Source organism: Zychaea mexicana (genome assembly GCF_025766255.1).
Source record: "Zychaea mexicana strain RSA 1403 chromosome Unknown BDB00scaffold_59, whole genome shotgun sequence".
Classification (NCBI taxonomy): Eukaryota; Fungi; Mucoromycota; class Mucoromycetes; order Mucorales; family Lichtheimiaceae; genus Zychaea; species Zychaea mexicana.
The window spans coordinates 83,725-100,146 of NW_026516722.1; the positions used below are offsets into that span (position 1 = coordinate 83,725).

General features: G+C 42.1%; 6 protein-coding genes across 6 annotated transcripts; 2 read left to right on the forward strand and 4 right to left on the reverse strand.

The window, feature by feature from the left end:
- Positions 1–858: 858 nt before the first annotated feature.
- Positions 859–4,176, reverse strand: BDB00DRAFT_946723 (small-subunit processome). The gene is made up of 4 exons (XM_053129525.1): positions 3,805–4,176; positions 2,135–3,715; positions 1,191–2,066; positions 859–1,124 (listed from the first exon to the last, which is right to left on the reverse strand). Exons 1-4 carry the CDS (start codon positions 4,111–4,113, stop codon positions 939–941), a joined length of 2,952 nt encoding a protein of 983 aa, XP_052977623.1. The 5' UTR covers positions 4,114–4,176; the 3' UTR covers positions 859–938.
- A 393-nt stretch (positions 4,177–4,569) lies between these two features.
- Positions 4,570–6,734, reverse strand: BDB00DRAFT_913469 (Alpha/Beta hydrolase protein; the record flags this gene model as incomplete). Its single annotated transcript, XM_053128679.1, has 7 exons — positions 6,273–6,734; positions 5,990–6,140; positions 5,802–5,818; positions 5,651–5,724; positions 5,486–5,540; positions 5,140–5,295; positions 4,570–5,025 (listed from the first exon to the last, which is right to left on the reverse strand). Exons 1-7 carry the CDS (start codon positions 6,519–6,521, stop codon positions 4,570–4,572), a joined length of 1,158 nt encoding a protein of 385 aa, XP_052977624.1. The 5' UTR covers positions 6,522–6,734.
- A 3,036-nt stretch (positions 6,735–9,770) lies between these two features.
- On the forward strand, positions 9,771–10,050 carry BDB00DRAFT_767131 (uncharacterized protein; the record flags this gene model as incomplete). Its single annotated transcript, XM_053119649.1, has 2 exons — positions 9,771–9,797; positions 9,880–10,050. The coding sequence occupies 2 exons, from the start codon at positions 9,771–9,773 to the stop codon at positions 10,048–10,050; spliced, it is 198 nt and encodes a 65-aa protein (XP_052977625.1).
- Positions 10,051–10,772: 722 nt separating this feature from the next.
- BDB00DRAFT_883844 (triose-phosphate transporter family-domain-containing protein) lies at positions 10,773–11,620 on the reverse strand (the record flags this gene model as incomplete). The annotated part of the gene is made up of 3 exons (XM_053128270.1): positions 10,773–10,896; positions 10,968–11,115; positions 11,209–11,620. 3 exons carry the CDS (start codon positions 11,618–11,620, stop codon positions 10,773–10,775), a joined length of 684 nt encoding a protein of 227 aa, XP_052977626.1.
- A 1,142-nt stretch (positions 11,621–12,762) lies between these two features.
- Positions 12,763–14,133, forward strand: BDB00DRAFT_833265 (Elongator complex protein 5). Its single transcript, XM_053124265.1, has 2 exons — positions 12,763–13,355; positions 13,437–14,133. The coding sequence occupies exons 1-2, from the start codon at positions 12,800–12,802 to the stop codon at positions 14,033–14,035; spliced, it is 1,155 nt and encodes a 384-aa protein (XP_052977627.1). The 5' UTR covers positions 12,763–12,799; the 3' UTR covers positions 14,036–14,133.
- Positions 14,134–14,520: 387 nt separating this feature from the next.
- On the reverse strand, positions 14,521–15,787 carry BDB00DRAFT_959717 (iron-binding zinc finger CDGSH type-domain-containing protein). Its single transcript, XM_053129700.1, has 6 exons — positions 15,536–15,787; positions 15,398–15,408; positions 15,273–15,318; positions 15,095–15,188; positions 14,896–14,999; positions 14,521–14,758 (listed from the first exon to the last, which is right to left on the reverse strand). The coding sequence occupies exons 1-6, from the start codon at positions 15,617–15,619 to the stop codon at positions 14,642–14,644; spliced, it is 456 nt and encodes a 151-aa protein (XP_052977628.1). The 5' UTR covers positions 15,620–15,787; the 3' UTR covers positions 14,521–14,641.
- Between the last annotated feature and the right edge of the window lie 635 nt (positions 15,788–16,422).

The window sequence follows — 16,422 nt, forward strand, 5'->3', positions numbered from 1 at the left end:
AAAATAAATGTATATGCTCATTCATCTTATCAAAATAATTAACGTATATAAAAAAAATGTATATAAGGGCGAGCCAGAGGCTGGTTTGATATGTTGTCATTTACACATCCGAGAGTGGTGCTCTTCAAGTCGGCGACTGTTCGTTATGTTCGGTATAATAAACGAACAGCAGCACCTACAATTATAATTACATGGCCCATTGATGTATCCTTCTGAAGCGTAATAATGGCAATGCTTCAACTTGACATGATATGCTGCACGCCAATGAATTGGAAAAAAGCAAGTCGGGCTGCATAGAAAGGGGCAACGCAATAATGGACCCATGCCATTTTGGGAGGGGTGTCAATTTCTAAGCGTATCAATGACAGATGAAGTGCACACGATGGCCAAAGCGTGCGTTATTAACTTTGTTACTATCTTATTATTGTGAAAGTTAGCCAGTTGCTTGAGGCTTGTATACATTAAAGACGTAGGAGCAAGTCGGTACAAATTGTGATTCACGATGCCTATTTTTACGGTTGCGCAAGTTAAACTATACATATGACAAAGTAGAAGACGTACTGACGCCCACATACTATATTGAACAACAACGTACAAAGTATTACTTTTCATTCATTTCTAGATTTAGATGTATACATGTATATGATACGTACTGTAACACCGTATACTTACAGAAACGTGTTCCCAGCCATGTTTTGTTTTCGAGAAATCTACCATCCACATACATCGGCCAGTGATAGCAATCATTTCCATCTTGCGGCATTAATAGATAAATGCTTTACAATGTCAGGGCCCACCGTTTTTACATGCCGTTTAATTGACAATCCTGATACTAGACACATTAATAAGAAAACAGAAACGATGATAACTTTTTATTATGATTACTTTTATGGAAGGGGTGGGACGGGTAGATGGGAATGTGGAATGATGATAAAACATTATTTGAAAGGGGCGTCGAGAGGATTGATGACAGTGCCCAGTTTTGTAAGCACTCTTGGTTTGGTAAGCTTCTGGAACGTATCGCGCGTATTCCATTCCTTGCCCACAGGAGCACGGAGCGACCGTTCATACTGCTCCATTGTTTGGAACGGATAGGGTACTTGAGTAATTTCATATTTCTCAACCTATTACAAAAAAAAAGCATTGGGTCAGATAAAACGAAGAATTCTCCAATCAACGATGACTTTTACCTTTTTGTTTCGCTTTTCATTGATAATGACATTCTTGAGCTTGGCATCCTTTCGTTTTAATGGATCCACTCCCTTGGTGGTCTTGACAATCTTGTTCTTTTTGTTCTTCTTCATGCCTTTACCACTCCAAGCACCCCAGCCAGGTAATGTCAAATCTTCGGTCTGGTCTCCTTGTTCCTTAACCACTGCTGCCTTTTCTTCTTCAAACTCTTGCACCACATTATCATTCGCAAATGCACGGGCTACAAGTTCCTTTTGGGCAAACGCCACTTTCTTGTTGGATGCGTGTACCATCCCAGCATCATTGTCATCTGAGGAATAGTCTTCACCATCATCGGAATCATTCAGTTGGGTTGCTGTTACTGTGGCTTGCTTCTTTTTGCTTGCTGCTGCTGGTTGTTGCTGCTGTTGTTGCGATGGTTTTGATGCTGTGTCTTCTTTGATGGTGGTTGTATCAGAGGGCGCAGCTATGGTGGCCTCTGTCTTTTTGCTGCTGTTTTTCTTTTTCTTGTCCATAGACAATGTTTGTGTAAGATCAAGTTCAATATCTTCAGTTTCTTGTGCACCCTTGCGCGACTTCTTGATCTTTTCGATATTCAGCTCTGCTTTATCGTCAATCTTGCCCTTGGCTGTATTGTGCTTCTTTGAAGCCTTCTTGCCCTTGACACGTGATTCGACTTGCTGTAACCATGGACTGACGTTTGCATCAGAGTTATTGTCGAGCTCTGCGTCTAATGCGCTCTTTTGTTTGCTACTGCTGGTTTCTACGGCGCCTGATGTGCGTGTGTTGTGTGCTGCTGTATGGGATACCTTTTTGATCTGGCCTGCATCGTTTAATTCGACGTTGGCATTGTCATTGGAGCTTAATTCAGCAGTCTAAATTTTGACATGTCAGTTTACTACCATCCTGGTAAGAAATATCCACAATAGCACGAATATCTTACCTTGCCCTTGACATTACTGCCAAATGCTAATCGACCAGGATTGTTTTGTACAAGTTTACCAGCCGCTTTCTCTGCTTCTGCCTCCTCACTATCTTCATCGAGCCATTTGTTTTGGAAATCGTCCACCATGGCCTTGGTAGCTGCCATTTTGCGCTTCTCTGCATCCTGCATGAACTTCATGTTAAGAAGGCCCTTCTTAGGTTGGGTATCTTGGGCTTCTTGGTCAATCTCTTGTTGCAGTTTCACTAGGTCATTGGCAATTGCGTCCTGATGGCCTTCATCGTCGCCGTCTGAATCATCGTCATCACTATTATAATCTGAATCTGACCCGTCTGCGCCACCGTGCACCTTTTTCCGCAGCTCATCGCCTCGACGAAGCTGATCTAAGATAGCTTCTCGAGTGCCTTCGTCTTGTTGTCCACGCGCCAATGCCCGTTTAGCCCACTGACTTGTGTTCTTGTGCTTGAGCGACATGCGTTCCTCGGCGCGGGCCATGGCGGCCTCCATCTGCTGGTCGGCCGTCATTTCATGATCCACCTCATTACCAAGACCAGCTGCCTGCAATTCCTGTCGCGCCCTTTCTTTGCGCTGGAGCTTACGATAACTCTTACTCTTGATCTTTTTCAATCGCTTGGCTTTGATTTCGCTACGGAACATGAGTTCGCGCATCATCTGCAGTTCCTGACGACGACGCTGGACTTCTTCCACAGACAATTTGTTCAACTGAAGTGCCTCGAATTCTTCCAATTCTTCTTCCTTCATGCCTGCTTCGGCCAATGCGGCCTCAATCTGCTGTTCCATGGTCGTTTGGGCTGCGAACTTGCTTGCCAATGTAGCACTGGTCGTCGTTTGTCTCTTCTTTGGTGCCTGGAGCGGGAAATGCAAATGCTCGGCCTGACGGTTTTCATTCACAGTTGCATCCCAACGGGACACTTCCTTGTTGGTTTCTTTGTATGCTGCTTGACGATCGGCTCGGTCCTGGAGACGCTTGGCTACAGGTGCTTCGAGTGCCGATTTCACCACGTTCTTGCCTTTACCGTCTAACTCCAAAAGCGATTTACGCATCGTCGTAAACGTTCCCTCGTTATCCATGGTGCCCATCAAGTCGTTCAGGTCGAGTTTCTTGTTGCCACCAGTCGCTGTCGACCGTGCTAGCAAATTAAATTCGTTTTCTTCGTATACTTCGGTCCGTTCTTGTTGTCGCTGTCGCTTTTTAGCCAGCTCGGCTTCGTCTCGTTTACGCTTTTTGGTTTCAAGTGAATCAATAAACTTGACGTCATCTTCCATGGCCTCGTCTTCTTCTTCATCATCATCGTCTGATGGAAGCATTGCTTCTTCATCTTCCTCGCTGTCGCTGTCACCTTGTTGCATCAATGCTTTGACAGCATCCCTGTGGGAAGATTTGTTCTCGTCGGCATCATCGTCAAGCATTGTTGACAAATCCATGAATCCTTCACCATCCTCCTCGTCATCTTCTCCATCGTCGTAGTCATTATCGTCTTCACTTTCGTTCATGTTAATTTCTTGTTCGGAAACCTCCTGGTCGTCGCCGTTCTCTTCAACCTTTTTTGGTTTTTTATCCTACATATTATCCACTCTTCAAAGTCAATACAGCAAATTCTACTGTTGAACTGATTCTACGGAAAACAACACAAAAAACCAAAGAATACCTTGTTCGAACCCGAGAATTTGAAATGTTCAAAACGTTCATCGTCAGACTCGTTAAAAGCATCATCGGATTCAATCTCTTCGTCGTCTTCGGAAGCAATGGCATCACCATTGTTGTATTCATAGTCGTCAACGTCGTCTAAATCATGTCCCTTTCGTTTTAACGATCGCTCGTTGTCATCGGCTTCAAAGACGTCATTAACACTGAACGACTTTTTGTTTTTCTTAATTTTGCTGTTGGAACCAGCTGTAGCAGAGCCGTTGTTGTTGTTTCCACGATTGCCCTTTCTGCCCTTGCGTTGAGGAGGCATAATTTAGAGTTGTATAAAAAAAGGTTTACTGCCCTACTAAAAAAAAGTGCTTTAATTCAACACAAGCCACGCTTTCCTCCCCCGATGTCGTGTTCAACATGGAATTTTTGATTGTGGGTCCGCTGCTGCGCTCACGAAGAACAAGCCAATCCATGTCCAGCTTTTCCTCCAACAAAGTGATTATATTGACTTGAAGTAGTGGTAGTATTAATTAAAGATGATAAGAACTTGTGAATGAAATAAAAAGTAAAGAAAAAACAATTACAGTTGCAATTATCTGCCTGGCTTAATAAAATCCAGGATGTCTTCTTAGGAAGAGAGCGGGGACTTGGGATGTTAGGAAGAATGAAAAATATACAAAGGAAATATTAAGACTGTTTTTGACTTGAAACTAGCAATGAAAGGTAACATTATGTAGACCTACTATTACTAGGTACTACAAGCTACTATGAAATGCTACCAATTGGTACTCTTCCTTCTGCACTGGAGCCTGTATTTCTTCATCTTTTTCGACGTTGACGACGACGACGGTGTAGTAGGGCTCTTCTCTACTGCTCGGGCAGCATCTGCTGCTGCTGCTTCCTGTTGTGCCTGCTGTTCTCGTACGACTTGTTTGCGAGGTAGAACACGACCTTTCAAGAAATTACCAATGGCAGTAAAATAACCTGTTTGCATACAAGTGTCGTTATGCATGCCGTTGGGAAATTGGACCCAGTCTTTGCTGATCTGACTCTGGCATTGATCGAATAAGCGACGCATATGCGTCGGTGGCACGAGCTCATCACATGCACCGGATAGAAAAAGCACAGGTGTCTTTTGGATCCGTTTGACGCTGCTGTCGGATTGCCAGTGTTGGTGACAAAGAAATTTGAAATGTTTCAAGACAGGAAGCACGTGTGGAATCAGCTTGGGCTATATTATTAACAAAAGGTTATTATTCAGTTTCTTGATTCTCTTTTTGATTATTAGGTACCTCTACTTTCTTTATCGCTTATGCAAAAGGAAAAAAATGAAAAAATACCGTACGACGCTTAGAAAGGTATTTTCGACAATGAGGCCGGCAAAGTAATCTTCGTTCCGTGACACAAGGTCAATCGCCACAGCACCACCGATGGATTGACCGTATGCGATAAGCAGCGTCTTTTTTAGTACAGGATGTGCACGAACGTAATCTAGTAACGTCTAGCATAATATTGGCAGCATTGTTGTAGTAAGGAGTACATAGAGAGTTAGAGAGAGGTGTAAAAACCAATAGAGTCAGCTTGGTGCAGCAAGAAAGGGAGACGGGGAGGATGTGCAAGTTCCCTCCTATCTTTCTGACAATGATACAATAGGATGATATTCCAAATGAGTCAATAGAGATAACCCTTACTTGCGCATCGATACGTAAACCTTTCTCGTTTGGTTTGCCTTCGCTGAAGCCATAACTAATTTGGAAAGAACAATGAAAGTACTGCTTGTCAATATCAAATTCATTGTCAATATCCTCCTGTCCTGTAGAAATCGATGACGTTGCCAAATATTATGTAAAATTTACCCTCGATACGAAAGCATCACAACATTACAACGATGGCGTTCATGAAATACTTTGGCAATTGGCAGGCGATGACCCTTTTTTGCACGTCATGTCAGTTATAGGAGAAAACGATAAAATAGCATTAGAAGCACCGACACATCAAGGTATAAACCAGCGCAAAGCCATTCCCTCTCTTCTTCCACTAGTTAAAACACGTATAATACGTACCATATTACCAGCATTGGCCTATTAATCACCCCATCAAAAGCGTTAAAGAAAAGAAAAAGTGATAAATACAATTAATTTTTTAAGTATTGTCCTCACTGCAGAACAAGGAATGATTGTTTGATTTTGAATCACTTGCATGAAAGTAAAGAATGGTTGGTGCCTCGGTTGCTTCTTCTGGATTTTCGCTGACCATCATTACATATGTGTGTAGTCGCACATGGTCTCGAGTTTTGAGCCGTTCCTCAGTGTACTGTTCGATGCCGTAGTCTGATGGCTTAGCAACCTGTTTTCCATATGTAATTAAACATTCAATTACAATTTATCAAATTTTGTGAGCGTACAACGTATTTGCTGTTTGCTGATGATGCCGTGTCGTTTAACATGAGCGAAAATATAAGCTGGATAACGAACATACATGAATTCTTGAGCCTTCCGGAAACGAACTAGGGTAAATGAGCTCGCACTGATACAAGTACAATAAAGCAGCGCCGGTCAGACCGGCCAAACTGTTTCCTAGCGAGGACAGGTTGGGTATAACGACGAAGGATGATGGTGTGCTGGGTGATGATTGAGATGACGACGAAAGTGATGACGGTGGAGATGAGGAGGATGAAATGGATGACGCTTCTTCTTCCTCTACGAGTAGTCGCTCTTTTTTGGACATAAGTGGTGAAATTATTGTACTTGCTTTGCGCTATCTTCTGATAATGATAGGTTTTTACGCTGGTCCGTTGAACTGATGTTATACTTTTACAGAAAGAAAAGTGCTTGAGTAAGAAAAAGGAAGAGAAAATAGATAGAGAGAGAGTTAAGACACAGCAAAGTAGAAGAAGAAAAGGCTGTAGGGAGAAGATCAAAAAGAGTAGTTGTGCTGAGGGCAACGACAAGAGAGAAAAAAAGACAAAAACACACGAGAAGAGAAGGGCAAATCAGCACTGGGTCTCGTTAAATATATTGTCCACGCGTAGCACAGTTGAAATAGGTAATAGACATGCCTTGCTCTTCAACGCAAAATGCTACTATTATATGGACAATAAGAGCCCCTGAGAGGAGCAAAAAGGGATTTATGATAGTCGTTGTCGTCGGTACTGGAAAAACTTGCCAATACTTCTTGCTCCCAACTTTGTTTTTCTTCAGTGCATATTACGGATGTTCTCCGGCATATGCTAGTAGCGTTGTACATTTCATCATGTTGATGGCAATAAGACGACGACATGCTTCCATTCTAGTATATATGATTCCAAATTTTCGGAAACATTTTGTACTACCTATTCCCACCAGCCCATGGTAGATTTTAAAGTTGGAGGCAACAGTAAATTGCTCATATCTCTGCCACCAAGAACAAGTTATATAGTAGTACTGCTACTAGCCTCATTAATCTTTTGTACGATAAGTATAGGTATAGCAGATACGTGCCACTAAACGCTAGTGTTGACCTGAGCTGGCATTCAAGTTTTACAGTATATATTTCAGTCTAGGCAAAAACAGAAAGTGGTAGCAGTAGTAGTACTTTGTTAAATGATGATACTGCTTATTACTCGTCCGCAGAACCATATAAATATAAAGTTGTTCAATGCATATCGTAAATTAATCATGTAAACATGCAGCAATATAATGATTGGGGGTGCATGCATATCTAATCCATTGATTAAAGAAATAAATGTGCGTCACAACAGTAGTACTCCTCATATATACTACAAAGTATTTACATATGTGTGCTTCTACATACATGGTGGTTCTTTTCTTTTGACCCGTTTCATACAGATAGTAGCATATACATCACATAGAACTTTTCAGTCCAACATTTTGCAGTGATATATAGCACCTGACTGATGGGTAGTAGTAGCCGCGTGTGTGTGTTATACTTCGAATAAAAAAGCAGCCATCGTCTGCTGCCACCGCCACATAGCTCTACCATGTTCTTGTACAAAGGGGATTAAGAATGATATGCTTCAATGAATAACGGACCAAGTAACTCTTTGAAAAGGCGATCGTGAACAGTTTATGCAGTAGTTTCTTACATCATCATTGTCGTTGTTGCGCTAGAATTTTAGCTTTGTGTAACCGAATGTCATGAAGATCTTTTCTCTTTCTGCGTATAGAATATTGCGTTTTTGTCTTTGCTTGCACATTACAGTATCACGCATTTCTAAAACTCAGCAACAATAAAATGTAGCGTGACGTATAATGCGAGAAATCTAGTATAGCATCGCGACAGGTTATACGTCGATCATGACAATAAACAGTCGTTTCTTGGACTAGCACAAATTGATATCGTCGATCAGTTGTCTTTTCAAAGGAAAGTTGTAACTTGTGGATCATGCCACCATCACAGCTTCCAAAGCATTCGAGAGACGAAAAACGAGATAGGATAGAAATATATGATGAGATGACTGCTTTAAATGTTTTAATAAATAAAGAAACAAACTGAATGCTGAAGTCTCATTAATGCCATGGACAACGAAAACGATTTTTGCAGTACCTGAAAACAGCAACACTATTCCTATCATTGTCGTAAAAATGGGTAATACAGCCAACTACTACTGAGCCAACGAGCAAGGCTATTGCTTCTCTTTATACGAGAGACGATAGGTATTTATAAAAGTAGCTGACAGCGAATGTTGGAGAATGTCGGTTTTGAATATCATCATCCTGCTCTTAGAAGAATAAAGGCTACCATATGCTTGGTTATCAGTCTGAATCATGAACATGAATCAATTGTATGGACACCTTCATTTATATTGATGCGAAGCTCCCTTTCTCCTTTTCAATTTAGAACCAATAAGGAACTGAAAGTGCATACGATTACGATTAATGATGCTCAGATAGACTCATTGGTTTTTTGAAATGATGATGATGATGCTGTCCATGAATACACCAGAACGTAACTACGAACTTCGATTAAAAAAACTAGATCGGTTCCCTTTTTTTTTTAAAAAAAAGGGCTTATATACAACTGAATATCGTGTTATATATTTAGTATCATACTTCAAGACCGCTCAGAAATGCTCTTGTACACCCCCTCTTCCCTTTGATTCTTCTGAGTATAATATATACGTAGCGGAAGGGATTAAGGGTGGCTCTGGCCCTTTTACACCGGGTGAAACCATTGTGTGATTGTTTCTCGCCATGTTTGATTTGCCGCGGCGCACACACGATGCTATTGAGAAGAGAGTTTTTATATATAGTTCATTGTTGTTGTTGTTGTTCTTGTAAAGTCATGGTTCGTTTTTAGGCTCATGCATGAATTTCTTGTGATACCCAAGATGAAAAACACATACCCTTTGGATTTCTTCTAATGTACCGGCCTGCATCTGGTATTCTGTGATGGAGTCCCTCAATTGTATACCTAGTTGCTCATGGATCGATTGCAATGGAAATTCGCGTCGATGGCGATTGAGTTGACGCTTTCCCACTTGAACGTGGGCAGGACTGGCTCGTGAGATGCGCCACTACACTAGGTACATGAATAGAAACCCAGTTTGGTGGTTTGATCGACGAGCTTAGTACAGTAAAGATTTCTAAAAATAGAGCGAAGTCTTGATCGGAAACCGAACTTGTTTCGCTTCGCTCATGCCCTTGAAATACTCCCGGGCTTGGCTCACAAAAAAAGCAGAGGTTATCCATAAGCGGAATGAGCTAAACTGCGCCAAGCATAATAGGTCGGCTATACAACTGGCTACGCACTTTACTAAATGCTAATACAGCCACTACTGCTTACTATGTTTACTGCTTTTTCTAAAATAGAAGCTCTCTCGCTCTCTGCACAACTTCCCCCTACTATTGTTACATGGATATATAAAAGCTAAAACCTCTTGCCTATTTACGCTAAATCTTTTCCTTGTTTCTATTCTTTTTTCTCTCTCTCTTGCTCTTTTTCTCTCTTACATACCAAGCAAATCAATACATCACCATGGGTTGTTGCATGTCAGCTGAAAAGGTAACAGCCGTTTTATCAGATACATGAATTGAACGGTCAACGACGATAGAAACGATTTGATAACTCACACATACTATTACAGTCTAAAGTCTACGAAGTAGTTCTCGATCACAATGGCGTAGCTCGCCGAGTTCCGTCAGGACAAGGCACACATTTGATCTACGAGTCTCAGTTCAAAGAAACACGCATGGAACAGAAATCCGATGTACGTACTATTAGCAGACATACTGCCGTATTACTTGTTTTTGATTAGAAGGCTCAATGTCGACTAATGACTTGGCATGTACATGTATTTTAGTATACTTTACCATCCACACTATCTTCTCTTCCACGACCACCGGATACGGTATATCGCAAAGCCCAAAAGATGGCCTGGAGCCCGACCCCACCTCGTCGGGTAGGTGTCAGCCCTGTCACTGACGAAAAGGAACCGCTAGAAAACAAGCCCTAAGAATAGGTAGTACTTCGTTTTGGTCGTTTCTTTTTCATCCGTCATACTTTCACGTGTTGTATCCATACCATTATTTCTTTTGCAGGACGGTAAATGTTTTTACTGTCTTCTTTTGATGTCGCCTCTCAGCGTATATTCTCCTCTACACACACATAAATATCGCGATATATGTATATATTCTCTCCCCTTTCTTCTTATTCATTCTCTGTTTCCATACAACAGCACCATTCTTTTTTGTAATTGACCTTTCCTTTAAAAGAACCTCACACATGAAAACAACGCGAGGTTTTTGTTTCCAAATCAATAAATATAGATATCAACATTGATGAGATCTCTGTAAATAAACAAACCAAGGTGCTGTGTTTTTCTAGCACGCGATAATCAAGCTTTTCTTGTAACGAATTGAACCTGTTTTTGTTTAGGTTTAATGTTTCTGTTAAACAAATAGTAGGTGCTATGGGTAAAATAATCACACGCGGTGAGCAAGGGGGGAGGAGATGTACAGGCCACTTGTATGTACATCATCAGTCCTCAAGCTTGCTGGAATTGTGCATGGGTATCATCTGATACTGTGCATTATCCGTTTGCTTGGCTTTCGTCATCTTGTAGTAGTTATACCATATAATTCCAATGATAGACACCAGTAAGCTAGTATGATAACAAAGTAAGTTAGCAACACATGTTTTACGCTGCAAAATAACTTGGACAGTTCTATTTACCCGAGCAAGTTCTTTTGTGTCAGCACATCGCCGAAGAATATGACTGAGAGTGTAATGATGACTATCTCCTTGCTAATCCCGGCCACGCTGAGCGTAACTGTATTTGTACTCTTGATGAGATAGAGCTCTGCCAAAGTCATTGCCAAAGCTGCATAGATAGCAAATAGAATATATTAGTCACGGCAATATATACAAAACTGGGAACTTGGGCCCTGCAAGCTTGTTGGTGAACACTACTTACCCAAAAAACCACCAATGGCCATCAAACCAAACGACTCCAAGATATGGAATATATTATCAAAATGCTTGGATTCCCGGAACTGGTCAATAGGATTCTCAAAGACGAGACTCAGAAACAGCATCGTAACAAACATGATTGGGCTGAGATGGTACAGGGTAGCGATAGGATTATCCATACCAAGGCGATCCTGCTGTAACAAAAGCTGAGTCAAGTTCCACCGCAGACCCGATACGACGGCAGCTACCAGCACCAGCACGAATCCCATCATGTCGAACTTTGTTTCACCCTCGACGGTCAAGATGACGCCTGCGACCATCAGCCCAATAATCGCAACAAGCCGAACCCGCGGCTTTTCGAACCCAAAGATAAAGGAAAACAAGAGCACCCAGATCGGTGTCGATGATTTCACCATGGTATAAAAAGATAACGTGACATACATCAACGATGCATTGGCACAACAGATTTCCACTGCGGCCGCTACACCGCAAGGCACCACCTTGTATAAGTAATCCGTAGTGGATATACTATGCCCTGATGATGATCCACCATTATTGTTTGATTTCCCTGCAGCAACAGCCGGGTTCCACCGATCACCACCCAGGGACATCATCAGTGATGTGACAACCGCGTGTAAACCAGCATGGATCGCACTGAGCAACAGCGGGAAATTGAAATTGAATCGGTCCTTGCCCATCAAGTTCTTGTTGTATAGCGATAATGACGTCGAAAAGAAGTACCATAATCCAATGTACGTCAAATTCTCCAAAATACTCTTGTTTTTTAACAATGCGTGTGGGATATCGGATTTCGGATGAGCGATCTGAATCGACAGTTTTTCGGGAAGTGGTGGGATCGATGTGTTGGCAAGAAACGGCGATCGGATAGGCGAGCCAAAGTCAACGCTCGATAATTTGTTATGGCCTGCCCCTCCTACGCCAATTTGCAACGGTGGTAGCGAGCCTCGTCGCTGCTGGTGTCGTTTCGTTTTCGGTGTTGTTGTGGTATTGGTAGTATTGTGTACATGAATGGATCGAGTGCGATTGTGCTGACCATACCGTTTGGGTGTTGGCGAAGTTGACAATGTTGCTGTGTCAGCTTTGGTTGTTGTCGTCGCCGTCAACGACACGGAAGTAGTGGTGGGGGTAGTAATAGGGTTGTTTGCAATATTCGACGAAGTTGCAGTAGCCTTTTTTAATGACGAGGATCGCTGGGGCGTTGAGGACGGTGTAGCTGTGGCCGATGTAAAGGTTGTCATAGCATCAACACGATCGTTACTGGTGTACTCACCACTCTGACGTTTCTTGTCATCTGATGCAGAAATCGTAATGGCGGGGCTGATATCTGATGTTGCTGAAAAGTTCCCCTTGCTTGTAATGTCATCGTCCATTATGAATATATTGCTCTATAATAAACAGTTGGTGGTATTCCAGGAGCAGAAGCTACTGCAATTTGAAAAGTTCGCACCGGCTATAGTATAGCACTTGCACCGAATGATCAACTCCGCTTATAGTAGTGTACCAGGCATGACCGTTAAATTCCGTGAGCATTTTTTCTTGCACACAACACTACTACTATCACTACTACTACCGCAATGGCGCTTTGCTTAAATCAACTACTTTCAAACAAACGATCCTCGCCATTTGTATTAATTAACGACTCGATCCAGTTTTCTGGCCTACCACTCCTTGCCGAATTCGCTGCGTCGACGTTACGCGAGAATCATACACTGATCGTCGTATTGACAGAAACTTCACCCGAAGCATGGACAACGCGTCTGCAACAGCAACAACAACAATCAAGAGTCAGCGATACAACGACACCACTGTCAAACAATAGTAAAACCTACATTATTGATGCCTACACTGATCCACTGGGCTGGGATGACATTGATCAAGATCCAACAGCAACAGCACAAAAGGGTAGGGACTGCAACGCGCCTTTTGTGTTGGAACGTGTACATGATATCCGTGATATGGAGCGATCGATCCTGAAACCAATCATTGAAAAGATGCCAGTAGCAACCAGCAGCGGCGGCAACGATACTGTTAATGAATGCACGATCTTGATTGACTCAATCCATCCTCTTTTGATGGTTTCTCAACAACGGACGTATCAGCTTGTGAAGGCGCTCGAATCACTTACAACTGGTATATAATTTATGTAACACACTGTGTGTGTTCGTTGGGAAATGTATTTTCAAAGCTATTAAAGCATTTGCCTTTATCCAGATGCAATTCGTCTTGTGGTCGGTCACCATGCCGACACCGAACTACCACGGAATAAAAACACCATGATGGTTCCAACCGTCGACGCACTCAACCGTCTAGCTTCAGTCATCCTATCGCTCGAACCATTGCCTCAGCGCACCATGTACGATGCAGCACAAGAAGCATTGACTGGATTCACGGCACAAGAATCCTTTACATACATGAGAACGACATCCAATTTGGTTGAAAAGGGAGGACTGGCTCGGATCGAGTGGCGTAAAAAGAGCGGTAAAGTCCAATACGAAACAAACGGATTTTATCTTGGCAGCAAGAACAACTTGATCGTGGTCGAGGCATCGCAATTATTGGGTGACGAGACGGCGGAAGTATCCATGGATGTGGAAGATTTGAAACCTCAACAGCAACAGCAAGTGGATCCAATGGCCAATTTGCCGTTCAATCTCTCGCTCACCGATAATCAACGCCGGGCAAAGGATAATGTCGAGTTACCGTTCATGAAGGTTCAGGAACAACAACAACCAAGTGGTCATATTTATTACGAGCCGGACGCTGGGGATGATTTTGACGACGAGGATCCGGACGATGATTTGGATATCTAATATGGCTATGTCACAAAAAATAGAAGTTTTCTCTTTGTAAATAATGAAAGTGCATACCTTATGTATAAAAGCGCCCGGGAATCAGCTGAAGATAATCACTTAAACCCTATCAGCGGTTGTTGACTGTATATTGTTGGATTCAATTTAGTACATCGTCATCTACCGTGCACATTTGTATTGTTCGTTGGTCCTGTGCTATAAAGAGGATCCTAAGAGCCACCACAGTCATAAGTAGTAGGTGAGGGGGCAACATTTGCAGCCATGGAAATATATACCAGTCAGCAGCTTTTGCAACCAAGTGTATTACCATTTAATAATGCTATATGAATTTAGCAGAACCAATGATGTTAGCACGTGTAACTTCATAGATGCCTTTGCCCGTGTGCCGATATTCGCATTCACCTGAAGCCATCACTTGCTCCACTTTTTCAAGTTATGCTATATAATACTTAATCGTTCTTTTTATGTATTTTGAAACCACTGAGGGTGTCTATAGCGTATATCTGCATGCTCTGAAACACAAAAGAAGGGGTTGCACCTATACACAACAGCGCGATTCCTTTATTTTTATCTACGTATACGACCGTAAAACCAACATAACCGTCATTACTGGTTTGAGCTAAAAACGGTGGTATACTTTGCGGTATACATAACTGCTAAAACAACTGCTGAGAGAGCCGTGATGATAATTTTCTGCTTACGATCCGACGATTCGATTTGGTCCTAAGATAACAAGTAATAAATATAACAATGACTGATAAGTTATGATTGTCCACACGTGTGTGTCACGAAAGAACCAGTTCTCTCCCGTTGCGATTATTAAAAACAAGGCGTAATCACTGATATAATTCCTTTGATACCTTGAGCTGTTGATGTTCCTCTTTGAGCTTGCTGTTGGCCTTCAGCAAAAACTCATTGTACTTTTTGATGCCTTCTTCTTTACGATGTGTCCCATCGCAGAATCCTTAATAGTTTTTTTAGCATATGAGGCCAGTGTTAATCTCTTTTGGTCCTCCACTTTTCCCCTTTTTCTTGTTTTGACACCGCTTATTTTTTTACCATCTTTGTCGTGGCTATACTTGCATCCGCAGAGATAGTACGTTTTTGCTTCATCGACGACAATCTTCTTTGGCTTGAATGGACCGCCTCGATGCTATGTAGAACAAGATTGTTTGCATTATCTGGATAGGAACACACTCGCATTTTCCCAAACGACAGTGGGGAAATAATTACTTACGGTACCATCGCAGAAGGGTTGGTTTTTCGACTGACCGCACGAACACCTGGTTTTTTTGATCAGTATACTTAAGCGCGATTTACTTTAACTGTCCCAAGACAGGCAAGGGGAGCCTCTGTACATACCAATAGTACTCCTACAATCGTGATGATGATTGATAATGAGGCAAACGACACGCGGGGAGAAAATCAGCAAAAGATACACGATCAGTCGTCGCGTAAAATAAAGAAAAGAAAAAGAAAAAAAAGATGATCGATGTCTACCTTTCCAGGTTCTAAATCGACCTTGTAAGGCTTGGGCTGAACAAATACGGGTTCAGGTGTACTGGTAGTAGCGCTACTGGACATTTGTTTTAGTCAAGAGAAGAGTGGGGGTGGGGGTTGAAGAAGAGAGAGTAGGAGATATTGAAAGAGAAGCAAACATAGGTCAGCCCAGAGCCATCTTTATTTTGTCGATGTTTGGGTTACACAACAGATACAGCAAACTCGGGTCTTCTTACTACTTGTGACGTATATAAATAAGTGCGCATAATAGACAGACACGAATATATATGGCGCGCTTTGTCATTTCAGCTTGACGTTGACCGCACTTCATCCATGGCGTCTTATCAGTTTCACTTTGGCACGATCCGCGCATCACTTTGCTCCAACTATTTTAGCACTGGAGCGAAAAGTGAATCAAATCAAAATCTTGGTTGATCGTGGTAACAAAAATTTGCAACTTCTGCTCTTCTAAGAGGTATCCTGGAAAAAACGATAATGAGTGATTTATCCACCCTTAAAAGTTGTTGACTGTTATATATTCCTCAATGAGTCAATGAAATTTTTGCACTGTACAGTCTGTACCGCAGATCCGTTCATCATCAGTGAGAGAGAAATGTACCAGCTATATTCGATGCTCAGGATGAAAAAGAAATAGGCTATAGATATTGAACAAAGTTGGGTAGATGGACCGGTGCGATGAAAAGGTGCAAAGCGATGAAGTAAAGCTTTATCGAGACGCACAAAGAGCAGTCGACGTTGTATCCTATTATCTTGACGGTCAGTACCCGATCCGAACGTTCTGCTGCCAATGCCATAGTAAGGTGTTGTACTTTGAATCACTCACGCTCGTCGATAGTCAAAAATGTACATCAGACAGCGCCGTGTTC